This window comes from Camelus bactrianus, chromosome 19 (genome assembly GCF_048773025.1).
Source record: "Camelus bactrianus isolate YW-2024 breed Bactrian camel chromosome 19, ASM4877302v1, whole genome shotgun sequence".
NCBI classification, from domain to species: Eukaryota; Metazoa; Chordata; class Mammalia; order Artiodactyla; family Camelidae; genus Camelus; species Camelus bactrianus.
The window spans coordinates 39340876-39363586 of record NC_133557.1 but is presented as its reverse complement, the minus strand read 5'-3'; the positions used below and the strand labels follow the sequence as shown (position 1 = coordinate 39363586).

At 39.1% G+C, this 22711-nt stretch overlaps 1 protein-coding gene and 1 long non-coding RNA gene across 6 annotated transcripts in view; one reads left to right on the top strand and one right to left on the bottom strand.

Moving 5' to 3' along the window:
* Window positions 1-20463, bottom strand: part of LOC105083138 (uncharacterized) — a 62672-nt gene extending 42209 nt beyond the window's left edge. For 2 of the 3 annotated variants that reach the window (XR_012500774.1, XR_006721040.2), the window contains exons 1-3: window positions 20324-20463; window positions 13237-13374; window positions 6602-6666 (exon numbers count right to left, since the gene is read on the bottom strand). This is a non-coding gene — a long non-coding RNA (uncharacterized LOC105083138). The other variant, XR_836579.3, reaches the window with a different exon arrangement.
* The window catches only part of MACROD2 (mono-ADP ribosylhydrolase 2), a 1883327-nt gene extending 1861715 nt beyond the window's left edge, over window positions 1-21612 (top strand). For 2 of the 3 annotated variants that reach the window (XM_074347853.1, XM_074347851.1), the window contains 3 exons: window positions 2681-2758; window positions 5744-5812; window positions 18260-21612. In XM_074347853.1, the coding sequence (XP_074203954.1) occupies window positions 2681-2758; window positions 5744-5805 (140 nt within the window). In that variant the 3' untranslated portion in view covers window positions 5806-5812; window positions 18260-21612. The remainder of the gene's footprint in view (window positions 1-2680; window positions 2759-5743; window positions 5813-18259) is intronic. The other variant, XM_074347852.1, reaches the window with a different exon arrangement.
* Window positions 21613-22711: the final 1099 nt, after the last annotated feature.

Genomic DNA, 22711 nt, shown 5'->3' with positions numbered 1-22711 from the left:
ACTGCTTTGCCAAGAGAATTCTCCAAATTGCCATCCAGTTCTTAAACACATTAATCGTACTTTAAATTTGTGTCTACAATATCTGCATCTCTAACATGATTCTATATACTGCCTATTGTCCGGGTTTTCAGTGGTACATTCTTGTTCTTCTGGAATGCCAGGTGATTTTTTATGAAGTGCTGAACACTATGTATGAAAACTTGTAGACATAATTCAAGGCTCTAGATGGTTTTAGCTTCTTCCACAGAGGATTTACTTTTCCTTCTGAAAAGCTGGTAGGATTGAGCAGAGCACTGAAGTCTAATTAGGGATTAAATTGACTGAAAGTTGGACTTTTTTTTTTTTTTTTAAGAACTGGCCTATTTCAAGTTCATCCTTGCCCCAGAGTGTAACCCTTCGGTGGATCCCACAGAAAACCTGAGGTCCTCATCAGAGCACCTCTTCCTCGGCGGGCCCTGACCTCCAGGTTTTGCCCCTCTCCCAAACCTCAGAAAAGATACCTGGAGACTCATGTTCAAATTCCTGGTACATGTGGACTGTCAGGCTCACCACTTTGTACCTCCCCAAGCTTCTGCTGCCTTGAGGGCCCTCTAGTGCCTTAAAATAATTTGCCAAATAGTCTGCTCCGTGTTTCTAGCTGTTCTTGCTGAGAGGGTTAGTCTACATCATGATAGTCCATTTTAGGCAGAAATCCCTTTCTCAGTGTAATTTTCATTTTCATTTTTTTATTAGTAGCAAAGTGAATCAGCTTTTCACATATATACAAGCCACTCATTTTTTTAAAATAAACTTTCTGTTAAATTTCTTAATTTTCTATCTAGTTGTCAATCTTCTTTATCTCTAATTTTGGAAGTACTTTATAAACCAAAGATATTAACCCTTTGTCTATGATAAAAGATGTAAATATTTTTCCTCAACTTGTAATCTTTCTTTCTCTAAACATTTCTTTTTTATTGTTGATTTTTTAAATATTTCTTCTGGTATTTGTTTCCATTCCGTAAGTTTATTATGTTTGTATAAAGTCACATATTTATTTTTTCTTATTACTTCTGTTTTGAGGCATAATTAGCAAAGATTTCCTGCTCCCAAGCTTAGAGAAATCCATCAATGGTTTTTTTCTGTAATTGCATCTTTAAGGAATGTGTTGATGAGCAATTGAAAAATGGTCTACTTTCTAAAATTGGCAGAGTGAGAAAAGATATGATATGGTGTTCAGTCCAGTCGGAGGTTTCAAGTTTTGTTTTCCCTTTCCCAACCTCATCCTCAGGAATTAGTGGAAAGAACTCATGGACACAGTTGCTTTCATGTTGTCCTTGTAGGACTGGGAGTCCACAGTCAATTTTTCCTTCTTGTGTCATCCTTTTCCTGACTTTTCTCATCTACTCTCATGTCATCAATGGTATGACATCATTCTACATATGACATCTCCCAAATTCCCATACGTCTAATTCTCAGTTTTCTTCCTCAGCATTAAGTGCAAAACTTGTTTGGCATCTCCACTGAAATGACCCTGCACATCAGATTTCAAATCTAAAATGACTTTCTTCATCTTCCTTCACTTTGCTTGTTTTATGTGTCTTCAAGTACTGACCTTCCTAACATCCACCCACCCAGGCTCAAAGTTCGATCACCATTGCATCTTGTTTCTTGATTGTCAGCTTCAGTAAATCATTACCAAGAGTTCTATCTTTGAAGGTACCCTCCTTTGAAGAGATGATAACCTGGATCTTTCCTATCTTTGCTTCATTCTCCCCGACAGGAACGCCAAATTGACTGTACTCTGGGCTCAATAGGTATTCATATAACGAAAATGAATTTAATCTTCTCTTTTTTAAAAAAGGGCAGAAATAATAAAAAAGACTTCTAAGTTGTGGGTTTTTTCAGCACTTTATCTGTATCTGTATTTTTAAATGCCCTGGCTTTTCAAGCTGTGAAAACATAATAGATATTTAACTAAGAAGTAAGAGATGATTGTCCTTTTAACTGTCTGGAAATTTCTTCACAAGAAGAGAAATGGAGGTTAACTAGACTTATTGTGGTGATCATTTTCAATATGCTCACAATATCAGATCATAAAAAAAAAAATCTCATTATGACCGCATTTAAGCATGTTACACAGCTTCAGCCATAGCAGATGGATGGCAAGCCTTATGAAGCTGTGGAAAGAGAGGACAATTACAACAGAAATGGACTAACAACTGGATTCTCAGCAATCCAGAATGGCAGCACCCGAGAAGTTCTTCTAGACAAGCAACTGAGCCATTCATTTGCGTAAACAAATGAAACTTTCAGCTCTCAAGCATGCCTAAGGCAAAACAGGTTTTCTCTTTTTAGTCTAGTCAAAGGTTAAGCTACATAAATTCACACACATACAAATTTCTCCAAATTCAACCTGTGTGTTGTTCTGATTAAGCCAAGTTTCCCTGCTTTCATGCTACGAGATTTCCAATTAGAGAAGCTGTGTATGTGTGTATGTGATTATCTCACAAATTAAACTGAGCTTAGAATACGACAGTGCTAAAGTATTCCAGCAACTCAACCCACAATTTCCTCCTTTGACCTTTTCTGCAAAAGAAGTTGAATCCCAGGAGTATTTTTAAATTTAAGAGGGCAACAGAGGGTGACAGGACAATTGGCTGTTCTAATTCTCTATTAATCAAGGACTATCTTACTTTTTCAGCTCAAGGCGAGGACGCACCAAGAGTTCCTATGAGCAGCGAAGGCTCTGGCGACACAGAAAACTCTGCAAATCCTGACGGTAAGGGTCTGAGCTGTGGGTCACGCAAACTACACACCTGGCCCATTTCCTGTGTGTAGTCCAGGATTAAGGGAGCTAGCTATTCTCTGGATCAACATATTCCGTTAGAACAAGGTAAAGATCAAAAACCATTTTCTACTGGGAACTAATAACATTGGCAACCTTTAATTTTTAAATTGCGTGTGACTTAGTTTAGCCTTATAATACTGAGGCACCAGTGGGTAATTTCAAGGCTAAACTGAACCGAAGTCTAGCTGGTGACTTTACGGAAATACCGCCTCTGCAGAAGATACGCGCCCAGCTGTTGTGCTGGCTCCTCTCAGGGCTCCGAGGAGCCCTGGCTTGAGTTTGGGTTGAGGTTGTTCTTGGACTTTCATCACTTCCCCTCGCTACAGCACATCGGATGGCTTGGCCAAAAACACGGTGAATCTTCAATAGTGCTTTATGAATAAATTTACAAAAACCTTTCTTTAGTCACATCTCTTTTTGAAAGCATCTGGAGATTCTGAGCCTCAGGAATATTATAGCCTTGCCCCTGTACAATGATGCTGGGAACCCTTTGAAATATCATCATTTGCATTAGAAAAACAACTATTTGAGCATGCATTATTTATAAATATTTAATTTTACTTGCTCACAGAACTTAGGAGAACCAGAATTATTGGTCAGTGATCAACTGTATACACACACACACACACACATATATATATATATATCTTTCTGTTTGGGTTATTTCAGCCAGGGTAAAAAAAAAGAAAATTACTTTGGGTTGATAATGACCTTGGGGAAATTTTAGCCACTGGTAGAAATTGCTTGGTGGTTTTAAATAGAGTTTCCTAGACCATGTATTTCATCCTTCTATAAGCCTGTCCTCAGTTTAATTGCCTCCCTTAATTATAAGCCTGTTTGCAGAAACTGATTTTTGAATTTTTTTAATTAAAAAAATTTTATACAATTTTAAAGGTTACTTTTCATTTACAGTTATTGCAAAATATTGGCTATATTCCCTGTGTTGTATATTCCCTGTCTTACACCCAATACAAACTGATTTTAACTCATGGGCATGCATTCTCTAGGGGAAGAATGTCTTTAAACCCCAGCTTTATCCACTAAAAGCCACTCCATGTTAGTCACGCTCAGTTGAATGAAACCTGCCCCAGCCTGGTTGTGATAATATAGACATGGTTCTTAGCTAGTTCTCTATCAAGCATATTCTGAAGAATACCAGGTCCGTGCAATGTGCATTGAATAAAAGGGATATAAATGTGGGAAATGCTAAATTTTAGTCCTCACTTGGAGATTTGCCATGCACATTACAGGCTCTCAGAAGTCTTAGCGGTAAAGAAACTTATTAACATGATTCAACATTGCTTTTCCCAAGCTTATTTGATCATGGAATGCTTTTTGTACTAACAATTATTAATAGGCTTTGGAACTAGTGACCCTTGGCTTGGAGAAAGAAACAGAAGAGGAATGCTCTCCTGTGTTTTATTCTGCACACTCCCACATGGAGATGGGCGGGCTTAGAATAACTTGATAAGCTAGGGTGGAAAGTGCACACAGTATTCTCTGATTATAGGCAGGCTTGCTGCATCTGGCCAGTTTATACCTGGGGTATAGAATGGGCTCACACATCATTACAAACTAAGGATGGAGAGGGGAAAAAAAGAAACCAAGGACAGTTTGCAGGAGGAGGAAAGAGACCTGCTTTTACAACCTCTCTGCTCAAGAGAGAGTGGGCTGGGTTGCCATACAACATCATTCCCCCTTTCAAGTCTCTGGAATGTGAAATCCAGCAGCTGCCTCTATTTCACTTCAATCGAGTTTTCATGTTCAAGAAAAAGAGATTTGGATTGTTGAGTTTGTGCAAACAAGTGAGAACAAACAAAGGCTACTTATGCAGTGCTTTATACCCAGGGTGTCAGCCATTATTATCACTTGTGTCTTTGGCCAATGCAAAGGTGGGCGGGGAAGTGGGAAAACTTCACAGTGAACCAAAGGGAAGACCTCAAGCATCCTCTGATTGGAGGTTGTTGGCCAGGGGAGCTGGACTTGGGCTAACGAGAAGTGGCTGGTTGGTTTGGGGACATATTTGGCTTTCTTTGGTTGGTCCTATGTTGGAAGCGTAGAGTGAAATACAGTGAAGCTGGCAGTCGCTGGCCAAGTCCTGACCGTTCTGAGCTGATTGCTGCAGACACTGTGGTTTGGTTGCCCAAGCTGTTTGTTGCAGAGGTTTGAAGTCAGAGTTCTACTATTATACAAGGTCTAGCCATTGTCCATCTGTGGGTTATGTCTCTCAGTTTATAATATGGGCTTTGATGCTTTAAAAATATCAACCTAATTAAACCTACTGACCCTTGAAAATTTCCAGAGTGACTGCTATGCCTGCCCTGAGCTACTTCTGGACAGTGGCATTAATTATGCATGCTATTTGTATGCAAATGTATACACAGAACAATACTATACACAGTAAAGTGAAAGCACACATTTTATTATCACTGTGATCTGGTTATTTTGTGGTGTCCACTGCCACTATACACATTGGCAAGTTTTGGGGTCTGTTTTGAATTTCAAAATTGAAACCATGCAGGCCTCCTGGCATTGCTGTTTTGGAGAAAACTGCTTACTTCTCCACACGTCAGTGTGCTGTTTTGCTTTGTTTTCTCTCTATTTTCATAGACATCTATTAAGGCCTTTGAATCTCCCTAAGGATGGTAATAAACAGCCAAAATATCAACCCAAAAGTCTGGTATGAAATGACAACACAGCTCCTACAGTTCCGTAAAGAGGCAATTCTGCCCAATTCCATCCCCCACCAGTAAAAATCTGCAAGCATAGTCCCCAAATCTTGAAGGAAGGAAAACAAACTGAAAAGAGGTTAAGACAGGAAATCAGGCATGTAACGATTCACAGTCCACTTTAATATGTTTAAGAGATTTGGGTTTAACAAATATTTAACCTGTTTGTTTTCCTTTCTGGTTGCAGTTGAAATGAATAGTCAGGATGACAGTGTAAATGACCCAACAGAGAGTCAGCAAGAAGATTAACTAACAGGTAAGCTGCCTCTGTGCTGAGACTTTTGGTGGATTAAACCAGCTGTAGAAACAGTGTGTAAAAGCATGTTGGATTTCCCTCAGTTCTATCAAGTCCCACAGCATGGCTTGGGCTAAACTTTAAAAATCTTTATACCAAATAACAGAGTATAAGGAGCAAGGATTACCCCTAGAAGCTTACGATCTTTAAAGGAAAAAGATAAGCTACAGCATATCTAGATGATGCAGTATCCTAGTTTTCTGAGCTTTGACAGCAAGAAAAAAAATATTTTCCATCCATCTCACCCTTCCCTGGCCTCCTGGAGTGATTAAATTATTTCAGCAACCTCAAGCTGATTCTGAAGCACTGCTTTTCCAGAAGCTACCTGCTGAGTTGTTTAGTATGTCTGTTTTTAAGCATAACACTAAATCTGTGCCCTGGAGAATGTGAAAGGCATTTGAGTGTGTTCAGACTGAAAGAAGCTGCCTTCTGTCCCGTCCTCTCACACCACTGCCTGCAGACCTGCGTGTCCACACAGAGGTTTGTCGAGTTGAATGAGCCTCAGGGAACTCCACAGGGAAACAAACATCTGCACCAGATCATGTCTAGGAGTTTTCCAGACCAACATTCTAAATCTCTCAGCCAAGGCTGAAGTAAATCTCTCAGCCAAGGCTGAAGTGTATCTAGAATAATGAGTGGTCTGTAACCCTTTTTTTGTATCTTGCGGGCTGGTGAGGAGAATGAGAGGAAAGAAACCAGGCTCCCTATTTTGATTCCTGGCTTAAAATACTTAGCTGTGAAAAAACTTACGGGATAAATGAATTGGCGTTCATCAGGGCAAGACATGAATGTGTTGACACCATTGCCTCTGTCATCTGAAAAAAAAAAAAATGTACAAGCCAGAAGTTGAGAGTTGTATTTTATTTGGTGGACTTTTTGGACTTCAAGCCCAGAATCAGCCTCTCAGTTCTGAGGGATGCTCTGAAGAGGTAAGGGAGGAGCCAGGATACACAGGAGTTTTACAGCAAAGACCACGTAGTCAGAACAGCAAGAGTGCTGTTAATTGAAGAAAACCAGACATCTCAAGTTAATGAATTAGTGCTATTCTTTGTATGGGAAGATGCTAGAGTCTGGGCTCAATGAAATCATTCCTTTGATTTGCACTTTGGCTCTCTAGGGCCAGAATCCTGCCCTTTTCCATCCCAAGTCCCCTCAGGGTGCACCCTGAGGTTGAGGGTGTCTGCAGTGGCTGAGGGCTTGGCAGCGGGCAGCCTGTTAGTCTCCATCCCGAGTTCCCCCAGTGCTCACCATCGGGGCAGGGGCATATGGCAGGCAACATTTTTTTCATTCACAGTGCTTTCCCTTCATCATAAATTCAACCAATATTTGGGAGACATTTCATGACCAATTTTGTCTCATGGTGCCAGGAAGTCTCATTCCTAGATCAGATAAAGATTCTGTTGATAAGCTACTCAATGTGTTAATTTTTTTGGATTAGGCTCTGTGGATAACCTACAATGCTGTGGATTGCCTATCTTACCAGTCTCTTGTGATTCAGAGAATGTTTTCCCTTGTTGCTTCTTCCCCTACCTACAGTTACACTATTACAATTATTTCATGTGGAGTTATGTGTACATGATTAATTGTCTCAAGAATTTAGCTAACATTAGTTTTGTTGGAGACCTGGTTACACACTGGGTAATGCAAGAGACAGTCTTATAAACTAGACAGGATAATACAGCTAGTAACATTAATAAGGTCATAGCACAGGGAGAGAGACACACAAAGCATAAATAATTTGGAACCAAAGAGAACAAATTAAAACAATGATTAGTATAACTAGTTGTAATCTGTTGTGATAAACCAGCAAGTCTACAGGAGAGCCAGCTGGAGAAGTGAAAATCTGGAAGGATCAGGTACAGAGAAATAGATCAGTGTTTCATCTTTTAAAGGTATGCTTAGAAAACATTGTAAGTCACAGCATAAAAGGAAATTTTTTTTTTCTGGAAAACAAAGATTAAAAGCCAGTATATTTCAGAAAAAGTCATAAAATGATAAATCATATTTATCAGTTAATTAATTCCTGATAAGCTAGACGAAGTCTTCAGGTTTTCCATTAAAGTTCTGTCATTTCTTATCCAGTTCAGTGGTGTGACCTAAAAATTATCAGAAACCATTTGACAAGAAACATGGATATTTCTGTGGCATACAACATTTTAAGATAATTAAAATCATGACTGATAACATTACACCAGGGCATATCAAATTTTTAGAAATTTCATATAAATGTTGGGATATCTATATTAATGACATTTCTCTATACAATATAACCTAAGGTTCATCTCTAATCATTTGACATTATTTCTCACGTAACATACCATATAAACCTAATTAGTTTAACATTCCTCTCTGAGATGTCATACGGGCTCTCTGAAAGTTAGTTGGAAGTCAAAAGAACTTTAAAATTTGATATGAAGTTTGTTAAAATGTTTTAAAACACTTGGTCAAATAGGATCACAGATCACTGCAAGACAATACTTGTACGCTTAACCAAAGTGAGGAGATTTCAGAAGTAAATACAGGTTACTTAAAGGCACAGAAACTCACACAATCTGTTACCAAGAGCAGCACTGCAAGAAAACTTTGTTCTCTTAACAGAGAGAGAAAACCATACTCCAGTCTTATACCAGCTTACTTTCAACAACAAAATCCATTTAATTAAATTCAATCCAAATTTAGCCAATCCTGACCATCCATAAAACTCTTTTCTCAGGGTACCTTTCCACCAACTTTCTGTATCCATCTTATTTTGTCCCTTTCTTTCCCCATCTGGAAACAGCCAGCTCAAGGGCAAAATTACTTCTTTTTTTCTCTTAACAAAATGCAATTCCATCTTTCACACCTTCTTTTGTTCACAACACACATCTTATTTTCCTACCATATACTGAAATGTTTCCTTTATTATTTCTATTAATTTTAATTGCATATTTAAATTAGAATCCTCAACTCTTCAAAATCTTATTTTCTAGTGAAAACTAAGAAGTAAGCAATTATGAACTGTCTTCTACATTAGCATTCTGTGGATTGGCAAACATAAGTACCAATAATTTTTTAAAACGTGCTTTCTTATAGAAAATATCTCAGTGTGGCGCCAAACATATTTATTAATATTCTAAACACCTTTAGTTTCTCTGTAAAGGGAAGCTAATGTTCAGTAATTAATGTTTCAGTATTTTATTTGGGAATGACCTTGTCAATAAACTTTCATCATTTAACTTAATTTAGCATAATTCTAAAATTTCACATTACCAAATATCTGGAGAGATTATTTTCAAGTAGATATTCCTAAAACATGATTATTTCCAAAAAGTTTGCCCGAAAGCTCTTATCTCATTTGCATTTAATCCATTTAGATGAATTGCATCACACCAAGTTAATTTTTTGTTGTTGTTGACAAACTCTGTAACAGAAATAACATGAATGCACTGACCTTCAGTAAACCTAAGTACAATGAAAGGGACGGCTATATTCATGAACCAGCAAACTTCAGCTAGCTTTAGTACCAGATGTTAATTTAATACTGACTATTTTCTAGATTACATGAACCTGAGATTCATTCTAGCTAGTTTCTTTCATATTTAGTTTAAGAACTTACTTTTAAGTCAGTTAAATAGAGCTCTTTTGTAAGTTTAATTCTGATATGTTTTCCAGAGGTAGATACATCTCATAAGTATAGTAGGTACATAGACATAGAAACAGACAAAACTAGAGCTCTCATAGCTTAACTTTAAAAATTAGCTATGAATCAGGTATTATTACAATATACATTTACCAGTTTATAATTAATAGTTGGAATAAATTACAGTTGCTTGCTCAGATGACTAAGGCTTTACTATTTATGGAAAATACTTTAAGATTTGTATTTGTTCTTGATAAACCCTTAAGGAGGCTATGGATTAGATCCTGGCTGAGTGAGCTTTCCAGAAGTTTTGAAATTGAGCAGGACCCTGTGGGGGCCTTCCCAGGTACAAATCCTTTTCTTGTCCCCCCGTTTCTTGTTTGTAGGAGACAGGCTTCCTTCCGCCTCCTAGACCTTCCTTGAATTCCAAAGGGCAGATTCAAGCAACTGCGAATCAGGGAAGGGAGGGAACACAGAAATAAGCGAGGAGCAGTAAAGGGACAACAGTGCAGCGAGGAAAGCAGGGTCCTGGCTGCTCCTCGACGGATACACATAACAGTACCTTTCAGTTCTTCTGCAGGAACTAAGGCATCCCCCCCCCCCGCCACACACACACACACACACACACACACACACACACACACACACACGTGGGGGATGGTAACTTCAGGCCAAGCACAAGATTCCTGGAGCACCGCCCTCTTCCCTCACCACCGACCAATCAGAAGAAAGTCACACACTCTGCAGCCCTCACTCCAAATTTTGCCTATAAAAACTTCACCCTAAAAACCATCAGGGAATTCAGGATTTTGAACACAAGCCTCCTGTTCTCCTTGCTGGGCCCTGCAATAGACCTTTCTCCGCTCCAATCTCTGATGTTTCGGTTTCGCCTCACTGTGCATCACACCCACAAACTTGCATTCAGTAACAGTTTGAGTTTAAAAAGGCCACTTTTGCCCTTTTGTTTCCCCTTGGTTTCAGGTTCTACCTGACTGAGCTAATTAGGGTAGTCTCAGGTCATTGTGGGCTGTATTTTTATTTCTGACTTGAAGAGATTTGCAAGGCAAAGACAGTTGCTTTTAATTCCCCCAAAGAACTGGTCTGTCACTTAGATGATGTTAAAAAATTGACTCGCCTAACTATATATTCTTTCATTTGCTTTTCAGCGAGATTTCTAACTAAACTGAAATTTAAGGGGATTCTATGTTCTAGGCCTTTAGGGTTTAACTTATCATGCCTTCAAAAGCTTGTGTAAAGTAGTCAATAAGACCCTCTTTCAGAGTGTACAACCCAGAGCAAAATCACTACTGTTGTTTTTATTAGCCCCTGAGTATTAGTTCCCAGTTTTTACTTCATACTGCACAGCTCAGGTAGCCCTACTGGTCCCCTTCAGTATGTTTGTATTTCCTGGGGGCCAATCTAGATGCCCTGTTTTATAACACTAAGCAGGGAGGCATTCCCCAGGGAAACATGTCTATCCCGCAATATAATTAAGCAAAAGAGGTGTAACCATCTTATATCAAGCACATTTAAATATACCAACTTTTATAAACGTTCATCTCAATTTTATCAGATTTTATACCTTTAGATTCCATTAGAACCCAATCAACAAGTCTTGGTCTTAGATGGGGTTCTAGAAGCTTTTCTATCTTTTTACCCCTTGTCCATTTTATCTATTTTTATATAAAAGGTTCTGGGGAGGGGGTTCCCCTGTGAGGGGCTGAGCCAGGGGACTCAGGCCCTTCTGTCAATCCTTTAATTTGATTTATTGGCCTAAGTCTTGCCCCATGTAGTTGTCGGTAAGGTATCTCAGGGTAATTTTCTTCCAGCCTTTCCATATATATATATATATATATATATATATATATATATATATATATTTTAACACTGAGATAAATGGAGTGGTCTTGTTTGGGGTCCTTTAATGTTGGGAATCAACACTTTTAAAAAAGGGTTCCCCTTTGGCCTATTCAACCTTAGTGTAGAAATAAAATGTTTTAATTCCATAAATGTCTGTTTTACTTATCCCACTTCTTAATAACTATCAATAAATTTCTTTATCCATTTGGGACAAATCCCTTTAAAATGTCCACCTTGTTGGAAAAGAGTCTCTAGACTTTTCCTTCAGTTTTAAAAATTTTCTTGTTAATCAGCCTAATTAACATTAATTATTCTAACATTTTTATTAGCAACTGTAAGACCCATCAAGGGGAAGAGAACACAAATAAAGCTTCCCAAACTGATTTTCTTATTTGTTTTAAACAAAGGGAGTTCCTAGGTCAAACACTAGGTATGTATTTTCCACCATTTCATGTGATTTCCCTTTTTTCATATGTAACAATAAAACAGCTATTTATAATGAGAGCTCACTAAAAACTTAATCAATTTAGAAGTTTCTTCAGTTTAAAGGATCCATCATCTGGTCATGAATAAGATGAATCTTAATAGTGACTCCAAACCAATAAGATACAAGAGGCTTCCCCACAAGGGAGTGTGAAAGATGTCACCTAAACAAGATCCAGAAAGTTCCCTCCCCAAAATCATCTAAGAAAGTAAAGACCTTTGTTGTACAGGCTGATGCAACAAAGGTTAAGATGGTAAAAAGCCCCTGCGAGTTGGCACAGCCAGACAAAAAACTGCTTAGAACGAACACCAGTCTATTCGATTGGCTGCCAAATGTACACCATACATGTACTTTTTTGGATGGAAGAGACCAAGTTTTCAACACACACACACACACACACACACACACACACACCATGCTGGAAGAAGATCAAGTAGCATATTTACATTTCAAAGGCACAGAAGAAAAATGCAAGTTACTCCTAGAAGGACTTTTGTTTCTTTAAGGTCAGAATTCTGAAAAGATGTTTGTATTAAGCCAGCTTTTTTTTTTTTTTTAGCATAATTGCATATGCAATAGAAGATCCCCATTCTTAGTAATTTTCAGGGTGAGACTTCCTTTCATTCCCAATTAAGTAAGTACTTGCAAGTGCAAGCTTTGTATGTACATAAACCTGGCTGGGGTATTAGTTGGAGGCTGGCAGTCTGTCACTCCTTTTTCTTTTGTTTTGAAAGCTTTATTCCCCATTCAGAGGTTGAGGTGTTGGAAATAAAATCATTAATGATGATCCTGTGGTTAGCCAATGAGCTTAACTCCTCCAAGTTTTACCCTAGAGTTGTCTCAGCTCCTCTTATGGGTCTTGGGTCCTCCCTCTCGCAGTGTAAGCCCACTGTGGGTGCTCAGATCACAGAACGGTCAGTTCTTATTCATGTCCCTGGCCGAGTGAACTTTCATTAAAATGAGTGGGCTTCCCTATAGGGACTGCTGCACCATACGAGGACCTGCCCCCACCACTCTCACAAGTTTCTCAGTTGCCTGAAAAAGTTGTTGCCGGCGAGAGGAGATGTGCCCTTCTTCAGAGCTGAAAGCTCTTGTTAGATTTCAGTTTTATTTCAGCAAACTTTAGTAGGTAGCCAATTAAAGGTAAAATGACAGGCTAGCCTCCCCTCTAAATACTCTATCTAACCCTACTCAGTATTCGTTCAACTGAGCCAAGTCTTTGCAGTCTTTCAACTGAGGATAACCTGGTCTAAACTGAGCAAACCTTCCCAGTGCCTTTCACTGAGGATATAACCCAGGAATCTCTTCTTGAAACTAAGTTTCAAGGATAACCTACTCCTCCAGAGAGGAGTTTAACACCAACAAATAAAATTTAGGATCATCAACCAATAACGGGAGACCTGAGAACCAGGAGAGACTCACCCAAATTTGCCCAGACTCTCCAAGGAGGTAAATGGGCCCAAGAGGCCTCTGCTGGTACTAAGGCTCTGAATCCTCGTAGAGTTCAGGTGAAGGAGAGAGGTCTGCTCTGGGTCCCTTCATGGTCACCAAAACTATCCACTAGAAAAAAAAAAGGAGAAGAAGCACAACCTAAAAATTGAGAATTATGTTTTATTCCGTGGACTTTGTAGACTTCAAGCCTGGGAGGCAGCCTTTTAGACAGCTCGGAGGGATTGCTCTAAAGAGGTAAGGGAGGAGCTAGGATATATAGAAGTTTTGCAACAAAGACCAGGCAGTCAAAACATGAAAAGATTACTGTTAATTAAAAAAAAAAAAACAGCTATATCAAGTTAATTAATAGAGCTTTTCTATGTATGGGAAGATGCAAGAGTCTGGGCTCACTGAAATCATTCCTTTGCATTCCTTTGATAGGCTCCTTACCCTCCTAGGGCCAGTATACTGTTCTTCCCCATCCTGAGTCCTCTCTGGGTGCATGGCTGGGGGATGGCTGCAGTGGCTGAGGGCTTGCCAGTGGGTAGCCTGTTTGTCTCCATTTTGAGCTCCTTTAGGGCTCACCATCAGGGCAGGGGTATATGGCAGGCAACATTTATCATTCACATCTTCCTGCGTCTTCTCTGTAGGTCTCCACACCCCCCAAGAAGGCCATGTTGCACCAGACTCAAGCTCCAGCATCATGGCAGACTAAAGTTTGAGAACATGTGAAAGCAGGCAGCTGTCTTCCCATCATGGTTTTGAATATCATTTAAAACTAAATATAATAGCATTTGTGCAATGCATGTACAGCACAGGACTGCTAAAAAGTACAAACTCATACATGGTCTTATAAACATTTCATCTTTTTTTTTAAACCTTGTTCATGTATTTTAAATTATCCTGCTGAGCTACAGAAATGATACGGTAAAGAAGTTTCCATTAAAAAGTAATGAAGTGAGACTAAGCCTGAACAATTTAAATGCACATTCTTTAGTACTGCCTTACCTTTGTCCCTTTGCTGCCAACAAACTATAGACTTCTTGTCTAGGTTTTTTGTCTTACAGGCACTATTATCAATATCTAAATAAAGTGCCAGAATAAATATGTTTTCCTTGGTTCATGTCAAAATATTTTCCTTGACCATAAACGTGAATCTACATACCTTCACCCAAATGTATAAGTTGTCAAAACTTTAAGTTTGAAATTGGTTTAAGGAAACTTAGCTCCAGTAAGAAGTAACTTGCATGTCACTTAGCTGATCAATGGAAGTTCAGATACTTCCAGTACAGAACTCTTTGATGACACCATACTGATCCTAAAACAATAGTAAATTTCTGAACCCAGTTGTCACAGAGAACAGTATGACCTAAGGAATTTCACTGATTCTCACAGAAATATTTACACAGCTGAGTTTGTAGAGGTTATCTGGTAGTTCAATGGGAAGAAAGAACCTTTAGTTCTGTGCATCATACCTCCAAGGAAATTAAAGAAATACAGTGAAATGGAATTAGAATTGTAGAGTTCAAAGACATAATATAAGAATGCTTAGCATTGTGTAATTTATAATTGCAAGAAAATCGGATCAGTCATAAATGGCAATGGAGAAACTGTTCAATGAATCAATAGAACACTGTGCAAATGTAAAAATAATTTTTCAGTAACTATTTGAGGGCATGTGAAGATGGGAAAGGCGGGGAGGGTATAGCTCAAGTGGTAGAGCACATGCTTAGCATGCACAAGGTCCTGGGTTCAATCCCCAGGACCTCCTCTAAAACTAAGTAAGTAAAATCTAACCACCTCCCCCATAAAAAAAATTTTTTTTAATTAAATAAATTTAAAAAAAAAGATGTTTATGGAATCTGAACCTTTGGTTCTAGAGAAATATGGCAGGCCAAGTGTGGCTTCCAGGCTGCACTTTAGAAGGCCTTGTAACTTCCATTTTTGCATTCTTGGAATCCAGTTTCCCTGTAAGGAGCTCAAGCTGTGCTATAGAATGAGGAAGAACAAGGAGAGATTGTGGAAACCGAGAGGGCATTTTGGATGTTCTGGCATCCATGGATGCCACCTGGAGCAGATGAACGGCCCAGCTGAGCCCAGGCCAGATTACAGAATCATTAAAAAAGATAAATCATGAGTTGGGGGGGGGGGGCACTACGTTTTGGAGTGGCTTGTTTTTGTAGCAATAGGTGACTGAAAAGGTAGGGTAATGCAGATCCCCTCTCAATATAAATGCTTAGAAATGAGAGATAAACAGTAACAAAAAATATTTGAAAATACATAGCTTAACTGACAGGAAAGTGAAGGTGTCATAAGGGAAGAGGAATTTGAAAGCCAGAACAGCAGCCTGGTGGCCAGACAATGAGGCAGCCCCCAGGGCTGCAGTTTGGTTGTTGATGCTCTGGGAGGCTCTGTGGTTAGAAACGTGGGCTTTAACGCCCACCTGGGACCTGGGGCCACTCAAGGGAGGGAGTTGACACTGATACTTCTACATAAATATATCTGGGACTCCCAGCTCAAAAAATTAACAAGAGGGCTTGAGCCCAGGGTGCTGCATGGGGAAGGAAAAAAGCTCCCATAATAACTAGAAAACAGAAGTGCACCCTGAGTTTGAAACACAATTTTATCCAAAAGCATACAGTAATGCACAAACTGAGAAACTGATTTAGTAGCTGGTTATAGACCAGTGTTATCCCTGGTAGAGTTAGCAAATAGAAGTGTAAAACTATCTGTTGGAATTCCTACAGAAGAAATCAATTTCTGAAGATGAGTTCACAATTTTAACTTCCAAAACACACAAAGAAATGGTCCATCATGAATGAGAGCCAGTGGGTAGAATTACAGGATGATTAGCACTATCAGACCCTGAAGGAAATTTTGAAGATTTTATAAAATAAATACAGTTAAAGGACAAAAAAAGATAAAAAGCAGATAAAAACCATAAGAAAAGAGCCAACTAAGAAAAATTAACAATTTGGAAAAAGCAAGCAAATATGTAGTTATGTAAATGACACATGAAGAGACATGGGGTATAGAAGGAGAAAACCCAAGACGTTTTGTGTTCAGCAAGAGTTCTAAGAGGGGATAGTAGTCAGTATCTGAAAGATAATGGCAAGGATTTATTGTAACTGGTAAAAGTCATAAATTTTAAGTTAAAAGAAGATAATAAATTACAAGAAGGACATATTCAAAATAAATTCACATGTATGCACTGCAGAACACCAAAGACAAAAAAAAAATAAACAAAGAGAAAAGTGAGTTAACCATGAAGAAATGAGTATTGCACAGACAGCAGGTTTCACAAGATCAAGGATTTAAGTCAGAAGGTATGGAGTCATTCTGAGTCTTCAGATCATAGATAAAAATGAGTGTCAACATAAAATTCTTCACTAATCTCACTGTCACTTAAGAAAATGATATCTGCCATTTTCAGGAAGAAAGAAAAGTTTGCTACTCACATACCTTTTCTCAAAAAACTACTAAAGGATGCACAGTAGTAAGAAGAAAACTGAGCCCAGAGGAAAGAGTAGGGTGCGAGGAACAACTGCAAGCTAAGAAAAATGGTAAACACAAAGGAAAATTAAAATATATATTGACTATAAACTTACAGTAATTAATTAATTGGTGGCTGGTTACAAACAAGGTAAAACAAAATTACTATTTATGCGTATTTAATAATACACAAAGTAATACTACATATTTCCCATCATGTGTATATTTGTAAATGTCTATGTGCGTAAAATTATAAAAACATGCAAGCTGCTGATTCACACTAACATCAGGATTCGGTAATCACTCGGAAGGGAGAGAAATAGTTTTAATTTATCTATAAATTAATTTATCTGTAATGCTTGATTTTTTAAAGTCAAATAAAGACCACAAGGAAATTTGAAAAATATTAACACATTTTAAATCTAGATGGTGAATAAATTCTAGGTATGTTTTAGTGTTGTCTGTAATTTTCTTCATGGTTGCAATTTTCATTATTAAAATTAAAATTTATGATTGTGTGTATTTGAATGAAAGGTATAGAAAAGTAATATAAGGAAACACTCCGTAACATTAATGACAGACGTTATTGTGCATAGAAGCATTATGCAGGATGATTTCTTCTCTTGTCTACTTTTGGATATTTTAAATATTGTCTGCAACAGGCATGCTATTGCTTTTATGTACACATACACACCTCAAAGAGTATATTTTTTTAATTCATAGGACACTAGAATAGAAAGTTAGCTCAGAGATCGTCTCCAATTCTTCCTGGAAGAGATGTAGTAATATATGGCAATAGAAGTCAGAGCAATTGTTGGTTCCAGCAGGAGCACGGTTAATAATTGAAAAGGGAACTTGCTGGGGTGCTGGGAATGTTTTATATCTTGGTAGTGGTGTGGGTTAAATGCATGCATTTTTCAAAACAAGCTGAAGTATACTTAAGATCTGTGCATTGCCCTATATGTGGATTTATACCTTTTTTTTTTAATCTAAACAAAATTAATAACAAAGAGCAGGGGTCCTTCTAAGGCACGCTGTCTTCTTAGAGCTCTCACAAGTGGAGAACACAGCCAATGCATCCTTCATAACGAAGAGCTCAGAGTGGTGGGATAACCATCCCACTAATGACTTTTGCAAGTCAGTATTATATAAATTATTATTGCTTCTGTGCAGAGCCCTGCAAACTGGGGCGCATAAACAGGCCGAGAAGGGAGGGAATACCAGTTCAAGGTCTGGTTTTTCAAAGAATACTTTGAAGAGTTGATTTAATCATCCCGTCAGCTGAAGCAAGTTGTCAACATGGCATATGTTTATTTGCAGTGATTTATATCTTCTTTAAAGATACCCCGGGCCAACAATTACAGCTCAAACATCCAAAGCTCTTTGATAGTCAAAGAAGATATTTCTAGGCATGTCTGAAGGGTGAGACACACTTCAGTTGCTGTATTAAAAAGATATTCCTTGCTCAATCTATGGAGGCATCTCATCTTTAATCTAACAAATGGTTTCTCCTTGTCTTCAGCAGGGGCACAAGATGAAGCAAAGGGACACAGAAACAGAAGGAAATGACAGTCCTCAGCATTGCAGACCTCTCCCGGCCCGGGGGTGTAGCAAGACAGCCGGGCACACTTGGAGGGTGTGGGGTGGGGGGAGGCGAGTCCCACGGAAGGATGGGGAATTCTTTGCTCTAATTTCTCCAGCTGCATTTTGTTCTGTTTCCCCACAGAAAAAAGAAAGAAAAAAAGAAAAAATATATGTTCTTTCATTTGGTGGGGGGACCCGTGTTAATGCATCTTTCAGGCGCCAGCCCTGTACTTCCTGTCTTTTCTCTCACAACTCTGCCCCAGGGTCGCAGTGGCACGTGTAACACACATGTGTATCTGGTTATTTCACAAAGCTGGTTGGTTCAGTGGTTTCTTCAAAGAACGAGAAGGAAGATGAATGTCTGATAAGCTGCAGGCTACATTTCAGGAATCATCAGACCCTACATAAGTATAATCCACAGACAAAGGAGGCAGGCTAGAAAATGGGCAAAAATCGCAGACATCACTTGGAAAAAGGACAGGATGATGAACTGAAAATGGTATTTTATTCAGGATTCCCAAGGTACAGTTTTGTTCCACGTGGTTATCACGAGGAATCGGGAAACAGGGTTTAAGCCAGAACAGAGCACAGAAGTGAGCAAGGAAGGCGGGTCTCTTCCATCACAGCAGAACGGCAGGTGCATTCTTCCCTGACACCAACTTTCAGCAGAGCTCACCTGGTTCAAGAGGTCTTTACTGTATTTTTCAGCATGGAGCCCCCTGAACCGCCCCAGGGAGTTGTGACTCCTTGTGACACAGTTGTATGGGATGGCACTTTCCTAGGTGTCTCAGTTAAGAGAGGGGAGCTGCTGCATTTAGGATCCAAACAGACGCCTATGAATATTAGAAGTTCCACTTGAAATCTCTCTTTATGTATATGCTTTTCATAACAGGACACCCTGTCTTTACCCAGGGACCGATGACCCACAGAGCAGATTCTCATTTGAAGTTCAAGGCAATTAGAGGTCTTGCTTGCAGTTCCAGCTTCCTGGTTTGCTTCTAAATGGTGTGCTTTGTTCATGCCAAGGCCAAGGCTGATTTGACAGCTGGTTCCCTCTCAAGTACACGCTGAAGGGGAACAGCAGTACTAATGAGCCAAGATGCCAGTGGTACAGCGGGCACGAGGGATGACGGTCCCAGGAAGAGGTCAGACGTTGTCACAAAGGTCTGTCCCAGAGCCAGCATGGACAGAACCCTCACAAGGTGAGAGGCCCGCCTCCCACCGCCTCCCGGGCTCTTAGACCAGTCTGTTTGTTTCTGCAGAAACTCCTGGTTATTTCTGGCATCTCTTCTTAGATCCACCTTCCTCGGAAGAGCTTTAGAATTGTAAGTTAGTTATGTATTTCTTCTTTCATAAAGGGGAGAAAATTAATGGATCAAAGTGAGCATTTCTACAATTAAAGGATGCTCTGCTTTCTAACTGCCCCATGGAATTCTTCAGCTTTGTGCCTTCCTTCATGGTAAATTCAGCGTCTTAGCTTCCTATGAATTTTGTTTTCGCCCTTCTGAATTTATTGCCTCTCTGGATGGCTTATTTAGTCTACTGGAATAATTAACAAGCTATAGTTCTACGTATGTAATCCTCATCTTTTTTTAATATCCTCATTTTTTTTAAGCTGCTCATCAACCTAGCAGCAATGATACTGAAGTGACCTCATGATTTTGGCTTGTGGCCATTCCCCCTTCTGCCGCTAGTCCACTGTTTGTAGCGGAAACTTACGTGTCCTCTGCTACCAGCAGACAATGCTTTCTAGAAACAAGGAAAAGCCTCGCTTTAAATAATCTCAGAAATGATGCCATAGGAATACTGATAGCCTCTATACTTCATGTCATCCTTATAACTTAATTAAAAGCCGCCATTCTTCTTGTGAAGCACCTGACAAGCTCAGTCTGCTAGGAGCCTGTTTTCCTGTGACTCCCAAACACGCGTGCTCAGTAAGGAGCTGTAGCTGAAAACAGCATGAAGGAAGCAGGAGGGATGGTGGGTTTTTTAGCGGACAAACCTGAAAGAGACCTGATGTCCCAGGTAGCAGGAGCAGGACTGGAATGACTTCGGTCCTCGTGTTCCCTTTTTCATCACTGACAGCCATTCTGCTCATTCCTTTTAAATGTGGGTGGGGTAGCAATGGGAGGAGGGAGTTCTCTGCCTGAAAATTATAGAAAACGAAATAAGATCTGTATCCAGAAGACGGGAGTGAATATCATCAGCCCCACTCCTGACTTTGTTTGAACCTCATTTTAAGGTTAGATGTGTTTTTATTTCTGCCTCATTTTGCTCTAGTGTTGCTATCTGGCTATTAGATTTTATGCTTTAAGGCAAATAATGAAGTCAATTTCCATCTAAACAGTAAAATATTTAAAATCTAGCTGTTGGGCAGATTGAAGACAGCACAACATAGGAAATACCTATTTCACTGTGCTGTCCTTGCACAGACAGCACAATGGAAAGTTTGAAAGGCTGATTGATTCTCCTGCATCTGAATTCTGGATGTCAATTTCCAACCACACTCCAGCCAGGCTATGTGGCTTGAGGAGTTATAGGAGGGAGGGAGGAAAACAGTCCCTTAGTTAGTCATGTTTGCATACAGAGGATCGAGGTAGACCTTCAACATAATAGTTCTAATTAAAAAGGTGCTCTGTTGTAGGAGAGACAAAGGGTTTTTCCTCCAGCTGGTAAGTGTTCAGCTGCTGGACAAGCCCACTTTCATAAAAGCTTACAAAGGAGGCACCAAAACACGGTCTGTGGTACTGGGTCACATATTAGTCATCGCAGCGAATAGTTCATCTTTCTGTGAAACACTGAAAAGCCTCTTTGTGAATTAATACAGTTCAGCTTGATGCACTTGATTTGAAACGACATTTCTCTGTATGTGGTGCATGTCGGCTTTGCTTTGAAAAATAACAAAGTTAGCAGAATACGTTCAATATATTTTCTTGGGGAATAGGGTTTTTATCATATGATTCATTAAGGATTTGCCTTACCCTGACATTTGTGATATAAAGGAAAATCAGAAAAAAAAAGTAATTTTCTTGATCAAGATATGTTTATACTTAATGCAAATAAATGTAGTCTGTTGCTTGCAAGGAAAAAAAAACGTCTTCTGCTATCTGGCATAAACTGCTGAGTAGAATAATACGTGCCTCTTTTGTTAAACCAGCATTTAAATACTGGACTGCTTCGAAATATGTTTGTTTCTTTTCCATCTGTGCCATACACTAAGAAACTTAAACAATTGTTGCCTTCATACTATATTTGTTAGCGCAGAATATGAATAAAATTTGTTTGAGAGGATGCGGTGGGATTATTCTGTGTTTTGTGAAATTTGTTCCTTAGCCATGAGCAGCAGTTAATGACTCAGAATGTTATTAAACATTATATATCTGGTTGCAAGTACGTGTATTTAAAATTGCTCCTGCAAGTCAATTGTCGCTTACCGATGATCTTCCCCTACAAAGACTGGTCAAAGTTTTGGCCATGTTTTTCAAAATGAAATATACAGTAGTTTGTACAGACACAAATCCCAATGTATAATTTTTCTCTGAATACTAGATAGCTAATTACCCTTGCAACAGCCTCTGAGGTGCAAGACAGAAGTTGAGATGAAGTCAAAGGTTGTTCCATGAATACTGGTCCATCCTTTAGAACCCATTATCCGTTCCTGGAATTCTTTTTGAGCACCTTTTATGAGCCAGTCACATGAGCCACCACAGCCATGATCCTCCTCGCTCTACTGTTGATGGAATTATGACTGAATTACACAACTGTTAAGAGTTTGGCAGTGGATCCACAAAAACCTCTTTGGGAAACTCTCAGTGTTCTTCTGAAAATGGAAATCTGTATTCCATCAAATTGAATTCCCTCTATTTCCTACAGAAGAAGTTCTATCAGGTGTGTTGCTCTAGAAGGCGATAAAGAAAGTCAACAGCTTTATTCAACAAAGCCAGGGACTGCAGAGTTAAAGGAGAAAACAACAGTTTTTTAAACTGTTGAACCCAAGGAGCATTCTTCCAGTAATAAACAAAGTTGATGAGAAAAAAAAAAAAATGTAGGCAGGACAATCGTATCTCACAATGGGCAACCTCCACAGAAATACTTCAAAGTGACAGTAAAGATAATTTGACATGATTCTACAGTTGTGGTTTTTTTTTTTAATCTACATCCAATTTTTCATCTCTTTCCCTGTCACTCTTGTTTCTCTCCCAATACTTCTGCCCCTTTGCCTTTAAAAGGTGCCAGTAAACACTGCTTAGCTTTACTGGTGGGTCCTAGGACTAAAAGGGACAATGATGCCCATTTGCACTGCTCTTGCCAGAACTCTGGCCCAGTTGTGGAGCTTTGAGAAACACAATGCCTCTATTTCTTGGTTTGGAAGATGGAAATACTAATACCT